This window comes from Anarrhichthys ocellatus, unplaced genomic scaffold (assembly GCF_004355925.1).
Source record: "Anarrhichthys ocellatus isolate YVR2014 unplaced genomic scaffold, GSC_Weel_1.0 scaffold29, whole genome shotgun sequence".
Lineage (NCBI taxonomy): Eukaryota > Metazoa > Chordata > Actinopteri > Perciformes > Anarhichadidae > Anarrhichthys > Anarrhichthys ocellatus.
In genome coordinates, this window is record NW_022280059.1 from 207,846 (window position 1) to 216,570 (window position 8,725).

The 8,725-nt window shown below is 45.3% G+C and overlaps 1 protein-coding gene across 2 annotated transcripts in view; it reads left to right on the forward strand.

The window, feature by feature from the left end:
• The window catches only part of LOC116392231 (alpha-actinin-4), a 43,362-nt gene that overhangs the window by 24,011 nt on the left and 10,626 nt on the right, over positions 1-8,725 (forward strand). For both annotated transcript variants that reach the window (XM_031863478.1, XM_031863479.1), the window contains exon 2: positions 6,831-6,945. In XM_031863478.1, coding sequence (XP_031719338.1) covers positions 6,831-6,945 — 115 coding nt within the window. The remainder of the gene's footprint in view (positions 1-6,830; positions 6,946-8,725) is intronic.

Consider the following 8,725-nt stretch of genomic DNA (forward strand, 5'->3'; position numbering starts at 1 on the left):
TGTGTGTGTGTGTGTGTGTGTGTGTGTGTGTGTGTGTGTGTGTGTGTTCACTGCCGTTCAGCCTTGAGGGTAATAAGACTAAAACAATCCTCCGCAGCAGAGCTGTGCTTAGTCTTCTTCCCGGATCTATTCTTCCTCCTGTTCACTGTCACATGACATGAGCATGTTGTCAAGACTTTTCTCACAACAAACTGTTCACTGGTTTAGCTGCAGGCTGGTTCCTCGTCATCCTCAACCCCTCAGTTGTCACACACCGATGCACCGTGAAGCCCTCCAGGTCCCCGTGCCCCCCCACCCCCACTGAGGGACGGTGTCGTGTTCCCTTACTGTGACTCCAGAGCGGTGCAGCAGCTCTACAGTAGCGGGCCTGCATATCGAGTTCCAACGGGGCTGCATGGAACCAGAGTGCAGTGGAATCTATTTCCTAGTTTGCGGTGTCTAGATTTCTGTTCCCGCTCTGCGTCGTTGTGGAAAGGAGGCGTCGTGATGTTTGTTTCTCAAGTGGAGTTCGAGGAATCTTGAAGATGGTGATTTGCGTTGTGGTTTGCTTGACTTAATGGAAGACAGTTGTGACTCCCAACATTTTAAAATGTGGAGTTGAACTTTTGGTAGTTGACAGATGCTGGGAATGCATGTGGGAGACTTCTCCTCCCTGTGTGTTGAGGCACAAAGACCAACCCGTCCTCCACAGCGTCTGAAGCCAAAGACTGCGACGACTGTGCCACGGTGTCGCATGCCACAGCCCCATTTTTGTTTTTTTATAATCCCCGTGCCTCTAAGAATAGGAGGCCTTGTGTCAGGCCAGACCAGACTAGCTGCCGAGGCCTTTGGTCTGGTGCAGCCGGTCCAGTCTAGTACGGCTCCGTCCAAAGTTCCTTGAGGTTGTAGCTCTCTGCCAACAGGTCCCATAAAACTCCTTTAACTAGCAGCGCAAACCTGCTTTTTTTTTATTTTTATTTTTTTTTGATGCAGCAACTTGCCGTCTGCTTCTATTTTTATAGTTGTGTTTTTTCGTTCTCTGGCGTGTCGTCGTGCCACGCCCAGGCTTCACCTCCACACAACAGGCCTCTCAATACAACCAACCTGACTACGTTTACATGCACACAATATTCCACAAGAAAGCTTTCACTAATGAATTGTATTTGGATTATATATTTCATTACATTACAATTTTCAGTTTCCAGAGTCACTTCCTAACCTCCCCCGTGTCACTTTGGCTCTTCTTCTTTTTAGTATTTTTCACGACAGTCTCACTGGTGTCGTGGAGGTGTTTTTACAGCAGCAACACAGTATGGAGGACAAACGCTGCTGCCTAATTCAAACCACACTTTCAAAAGGTGCAAACTGTCACTCTGCAGTTGTTTTTACAGGAAGTGACAAAAGACGTCTATGTGTCAACGGTTTCATAAAGTCAGTCTCAATGTAGCAGTGAGATATCAAACCGTTCATTTTATCTAGATGAGTTGCACAACTGGGCTGTCGTAGGAGTGTGTTTGCAGCTTGTATAGAGGGGTGGGTGTGTGTGTGTGTGTGTGTGTGTGTGTGTGTGTACCGTGGCTGTGCTAAGAATACATCTTGAAGACCTTGAAAAAGATGTGTGGCTTGAAAGCGTGAGACCTTTTTGACTTGTGAGAAGTGTGTTGCCTCGAAGAGGTCAAAACTCTTGTTTTGTGAAGAAATCGTAAGAACAGAAGTGTGTAACTAAGACTGTGTATATGAAGTGGACGTAGTCATTGTGATTTCACCCATTGGTTTGTGGGCTGCTGTTGGGAAGCACTGTTCCTTTTGGCCATCGACATTTTTTGCTACCGCTGTCTCTGTTCTTGTCCATCGACGTCTTTGTTTTTTGGCCGTCGCCATCTTGTCTTTTTGTGGAACCAGAGGTGATACGAGAGGATGGAGTTGGGTACAGCTAAATGCTGAACAAGACTTTCTTAGGCGACCAAAATCTTACAATTAACTTTCATGAGCTAAACACTCGGTGAAAGGGGCAATCACACGGTAGCCCCGCCCTAAAGCATGAAAATAAAGATATGTTAATAACGTATTGAATAGACTAATATGGTTTAGTAAAAACATGTTTACCAGTTCAATCAGTTGTTGCAGCAGCACAAGCAGCAATACAGATATAAAGAGAAAGTAATAAAAACAAGAATATAATTTAAAAAGAACTATACGAGCATGTGGAGACGAGGAGTTAAAGTGACAGTATAATAGCTGTTTGTTGAAGAGTGACACAAAGTCAGCAGTGTGGATGAGTCAGTGGAGCTGCCACAGAAACAGGCTGTCAGTGTGGAGTTGCTTTAAGAGTGAGCTCATTGGCGTTGGCAAGAAAGAAAAAGGGTGTGATCTACAAAACACACACTGCTGACGTGCAGAGAATGCGCGGCACTAGAGCAATAACCTTGTGTTCAACCTGGCTCATTCTTCCCAGGTATAGCAAGACACACCCTTATCTGTGTGGGTGTGTGTGTGTGTGTGCACCCTTCAGTATACATACAATTAGGTTGCCTATGTATTCAGAGAACTGCACATGCATTGAGACGTTGGGTGTGGAAGAACTGGTGAAATAATTGAAGAGGGCAGCACAGGTATACGATAGGTGTGTAGTGGAACGTCCATTCAAGCACATTCCTGTGTGTGTGTGTGTGTGTGAGAGAGAGATGCTGTCCACCCTTTTTCTGCTCTCTCTCTATGGAACTCCATGTTTTCACTGTTTCGAATGGAGGTTTGTGTCATGTGTTTTCATGTGCGTGTGCATTTTAGAGTTCAAAACTTCTGCCGAGTTCCTCTCTTTGAAACGAATAGCTAACTGAACCTTGACCTCTGTAGGGCCCATTAGGGTTGGGGGGTGTCACACTGATGACTGTGTGTGGAAATGGAGATCAAACGGCTGACCCCAGTAGACCCCGTTAGGCTCCGTCTGTTTTTCCTCCCTCTGGCAGCAGTAAAGCAGCGAGGAGGCGGCTGTATATCTGCCACAGAAGACGGAGACACGTTGGACGACTTAACCGCTTCCAGATATTACTCCAGAACACAAACAAGGATGTCTGATTATGTCGAAAATCACAATCACGGTTATTTTGGTCAATATTGAGATGGCTATCATTCATTGAATTTGGAAACATCATGCATTCAGAAGGACAGCCTTGATTTTTAAAGTAAAAAGGACAGTTCATGCTAGAAATCCTGACCGGTTGCTGAAGATAAGCCACAGACCTTGTTGTGAGCAGTTTCATGTTGAAACTACAAGTTCCTTGTACCAAGACAAAGATGAACATGAACAGTACGCATTTTAACATCAGTCCGTTGCACTTTGAGAGCTAGATCTATGAAGAACTTTGTGCTCTTGTAAACAGTTTAATCATTAACCCTGTTGGTTGTATATGTACAGCTATGACACCAGTCACACCCACAAAGTGTTATAAACGAGACGGGGGGGGGGGGCTTCAGGACGGGTTGGTTGAGGTCTTCCAGGGAGTCCCTCCCACTAACAGTGTGCACTGTAAGGCTGCTTTGATAAAGATTTTCTGTTTAATTTGATTAGACAATGATAGATGTTACAAATGGAGCTTCGGACGTGTAAAATCCCCAAAAGCAGCTCTAACACACGTCGGGGTTCAGCAGTGACCGCAAACGGCGAGACGAGAGCCCATGCGTGAAACAGTGATGTCAGAGAGGATGTTGTCCATCGTGGCTACAGATACCGGAGGATGAGAGCAAAGCTGGGTCGTGAGTGTTGAGAAGGCGCCGCGCCTGCTTGTTATGTGTCCTCAGCTCAGAGCAAAAATCCTCTGGTCTGATCTCACACACGCACGCCTGTCCGTCCTCGAACACGCAGCAGCACCACACCTCGTTGTCCCGGAGTGACATCAGCTAGCCAGAGGCGTGCTACGTCCCCCCCATGATCAAAGCTAGCTGAACGCTGTCACGGACTCGACTACAGGCTACTGTAAGCTATGACGAAGCCGGGCTGAAGTGCCCTCGAGCAAGGCGCATAGCTGCTGACGGGGTTCTGACCTCCAGTCCCTCAGAGGGAGGCGGATGAAAGCCGTGGGATCCGCAGCCTCGTAAAGTTCCTCTAGCTCCCTGCAGGTCTCGACCCGTCCCTGTTTGTATCCTCCTCGTCGCCGCTCCCAGTGGCAGCGCTCCTGTTGGAACAGAGCCTGCGTTTAGCACAGCTGCTCTCCCATACGGTTTAACGTTCCTTTATTTTCATTTATTTTTTTTTTTTAAACAAAAGCATCCAAACTTACAGAAACCCCTCATCGTTCCTCACTTTGCTCCATCCGGATTTAGGTGGCAATTCAGAAAAAGAGATTTCTTTTTTAGTTTAGAGACGTTCATCGTGTTCATTTGATGGTCCACCAACAGCTACACCTCTTTCTTTTAACAAACCTGTTAAACATCTGTTACAGTCTTGGAGCATGGAACAGTCTGTTGCATCATGCAAACCCTGAACGATGTGAGGTTCATAGTAAAGTTTGAAGAAAGTACTTTTCAAACAAAGTTTCAGCGTGAGATGAGTGTGTGAATGTTGTCACTGGGAGATGTGGCCACACTCTTCTATCCAGATATAGGTCCTTTCATATCTCTCTGACTATAAATATCACCATGTAGCATGATTTCTGCTATGTCAAATAACCACATCTTAAAGTGAAATACTAGATTAAATATAATAAGTACAGGTCTATTCCATATCTTATCAAAACAAAGAGGGACAGCAAACGGATTTCTACACGTCTGAATCGACTCTATAACCTCGCTGGTTATTCTATTGTTGCTGTCGTTGAGTTTTTTGTACTTCTTACAGACCTGCTCTGTGTACGTTCGGTGTCATTGAGATGTATTGGACGTGTAGCGTGATGGCGTCACACAATGTTATTTGTGTTATCTGGAGGTGTGTACGGCCTCCACATTGTTTTATTCAGTTCGTTAAGAAACAACGTTGTAAAAATGACAACTGAAAGACGTTTGATGATGTACACATCGTCATGTCGTCCAGCCCCAGTTGTAATGTGCTTTACCAAATTAGATTCTTTATTAAAATAATAGAAATACAAAATGTATTGTAGATGCTTTATGATGCTCTCAAACCGGAAGCTTCTTTCATCTTTGCAGTGCAGAGATCAGTGACAGTGATGGATGCAGCTCCACTCTGATTGTCTGCTTTGTGTTGAACTAAGCTGGAACTTCCTGTCATTGCAGTGCCACTTCCTGCTGCATTGTTGTTAACTCTGAGTGTGTGTGGTAGAGAGGGCATTGTCTTTCTGCCCCCCGCCCCCCCAACTTTGTCTGTACGTCCGTTTGTTTATGTGAAATGTATCTCCCCTTCGTCCCTCCTCAGTGTGTGTGTGTGTGTGTGTGTGACCCTCCCCCAGATAGGCCGATACCAACCCCCAACACACACACACAGAGCTGAGGGAGAATACAGAGGGCTGAAGGGTGCTATTATCCAGGAGGCTCAATGGGCGCTTTGTGGCGGTGCCCGTGGTGGGGACGGGGGGGGAGCTGGGCAGGGCAGCGAGCCCTCCTGTCATGTTTGTGAACACACAGCGGTGGAGAGAGAGGTGTACGGGTCGATAGATACTCACTTACTTTCAGCGGTGATGACAGTGGTTGATCCGTACCGGTCATACCGGCGCTAACGGCTAACGTACGGAGGTTCCATAGAGTTCCATTATCTGGAGCCTTGTATACCAGCTGCTATAACAAAACAAGATGACACAAATGATCCGTATCAGCAATCTGTATCGACAGCACACAAATGTTATCGTGGGCATCTCTGAAACCTATATTTGCTCCTTTTTTTTTCTTCTGCTGATCCGATCTGTGACTATAAACGCTGACACGATCCAAACCGTGAGTTCTGTAAACCGCTGCACCAAAAGTGACATTTTCAAAGTTTTGGAGAAGTTTTGTGACTGCTGGTGTGAGTCTGAAGTGAAGCCAGAGTTCATCTCTAGGATTTTAAAATAAGTCTATGAATTGTCTGGTGAGAACTCATCTTTATCCTCCAGTCCAAAAGTGAAATGTATATAAATAAAGATGAAATATACAACTAAAGAAAACATCAGCAAATTTCTTAGTTGAGAAACTACTAAATGTTTCTTGTTCATCTTACTTAACTGTCTGTTTTACCTCCTTTAATTTCCAGCTGGGGGGAAAACCTACTTTCCTTCCTTCACGTTCTTGCTTCCTTTTTCCTCCTCCCCTCTCATGACGGACATTCCCTCTCAAAGCTGTTACATTTCAGCTGTTATGCTTTATAACGTGTATTTTTGTCACTTGACATTTTTTAGGCACTTCCCCTGAATTATGTAACAAGTCAGGAAATAAAAGTGACACATTGACGAGCATAAGTGTGATTTCTGACTGAGTGGTGTGACAAAAGCTCTCCGGTCCCGTGCCTACCTCAGTGCCACGAAACCCTTTCACAATAAAATGATTCTAAACACATTTCTGAAGAATGCTGGCGACCCAGAAGCACAAAAAAACAACGTGATAGCAGCTGTTGACGTGTGAGATTTGTGCTGCTCGCAACGCCACATTTTCATTGTGACATACAGTGTAAATTATTCTTTGATGTCACTGGCCGCTCTCATTTCTTAGCTGTAGGTATTGTATTATAACATCTGTCTCCTCCCCTTTTTTCTTCTGCTACTTCCTGTCTTATCAAAAGTAACTCCTTGACCTTCCTTCCTGTCCATTGAAATTCATTTTCTTTTGATTTGAAAGTGATTTATTGTCGTAAAAGCTGAAAAACCAACAAACCAAACAGGCTCTGAATAATAACCATGTGCCTCCTGTTTCTGTTCTCTCTCACGCAGACGTTCACGGCATGGTGCAACTCCCACCTGAGGAAGTCCGGCACGCAGATCGAGAACATCGAGGAGGACTTCAGGGATGGACTCAAACTGATGCTGCTGCTGGAGACCATCGCAGGTAACTCGTCTGTAGAGAGTCAGGCTGCTGAGTGGGGACGTTTTTTAAAGTTATATCTCGACTAAACCGGCCGTAGAGACGTCTGACGTTTCGCACAGAACCCGCAGGGAAAGCCGTCAAGCCCAACACACACTCGTGTCACTGAGCCTCTGAGCTGTCAGTGAAAATGTTGTTAGTTGTTTAAGATGCACAACGTCGCTGTCCGTTCCGGGGCGTGGTCGCTCACAGCCTCAGCATGCACCCACAGACTGTATATAAAGATGGGCGACATGACAGCTCAGCCCCCTGGTGGTTGGCTGCAGTACAGGTCCCAAAGTCCTCCAGATTAGCGGCCAGAATAAATCAAAGTAAACGTCGAATAGATTTCTCCCAAATATGCTGTTTGTGATTTCGTGGCGTTGTTGTCACGCTGATGTATGTTAAAGTGTTTATTCATTCTTCATTTGATGCTTAGAGATGCATGAGACATCATGACTGACAGCTGAGTCAGCAGTCCCAGAGCTGGATGCTTGGGGAAATGTGCGAGACAGGAGCTGTAACTTTGACTCTCCATAACCGTCTGGGTGGTAGAGCGTGTGTCAATTTGTCCGATAGTGTACGACTCCAGATTATAATCTAGACAAATGTTAAATACTACATCAAATAGCACTCATACTTCGAGACCGGCACTCCACTCCGGCTGTAAATGCCAGCAGACTTTAAATTTCGTTTTAGATATTTTTTATTTAGAATGTTTGAGCTATTTTTCTTCAGAAAGTAATGGTCCACTTTCTGTCAAAGCATTCCAGCGATAACCTTCAAAAATCCACTATCTATCGACCTCTAATTTACAGAGGTATTGTGGTTAGTTATTGTGTCTTGCTTGCCAAAAAGCCACCGTGGTGCTGACGTAGCAGCTAAGTGGCTCACGCTAACGGACTGTGGCCTCCTTGCTCAGCTCGTGATTGGCTCTAGCGGGTATTTAGTCAGGACCTCGATGCCGCTCTGGCTCCAAATGACGTCCAAATCGCAAATGTTATTTATTCCCTCTGTAAACATTGTAAACATGAGTTTATGGTCTCAATCTCTAGTTTTCAAGTCTTCTTCAATACAGCATGATGTTCATTTCGTAAATTATGGTCCATTTAGAGTCAAATAGACCATAAAGCAAGGTATGCTTTAGGGCGGGCTTACTGTGATTGACGGATTGCTACCAGAGCCATATACGGCGTCACTACATCACTCCTCCACATTCCAAATATGGTTACCGTTCATCGGTTGCGAGGAAAACATGGCAACAGTCATATTCCCAGATGGCGACTAAAACGGCAGTCCACAAACCAATGGGTGACGTCACAATGACTACGTCCACTTCTTTTATACAGTCTATGGGCAGCGTCCTTAACTGGCATACTTTGTCTTTACTTTTGTACAGTGGAAGGAAGTGGAGCCGCGTCGCCCATCTGTATATACAGTCTATCTATTGACCACAGAAACCTAGAGGACCTGCTCGACATCTATCACTGTATGACTGCAGTCCTCTCCTTGTGTTTAATAGCAGGTTGTAGCTCAGTAGATCATCATATTAACTGCTATAGTAAAATCTGACTTCCTTCGCATTCACTCCAGTTTTTTTTTTTTTTTCTGCCTTGAGCGACGCCATCGTCCCCTCTGTAACTAACTGTCCTGACGGAGTGTGTTTCTGCTGAGCCTGTGGAAACATGCTCAGCTGTCATTACCGCAGGAGCTAACTCGTGTGTGTGTGTGTGTGTGTGTGTGTGTGTGTGTGTGTGTGTGTGTG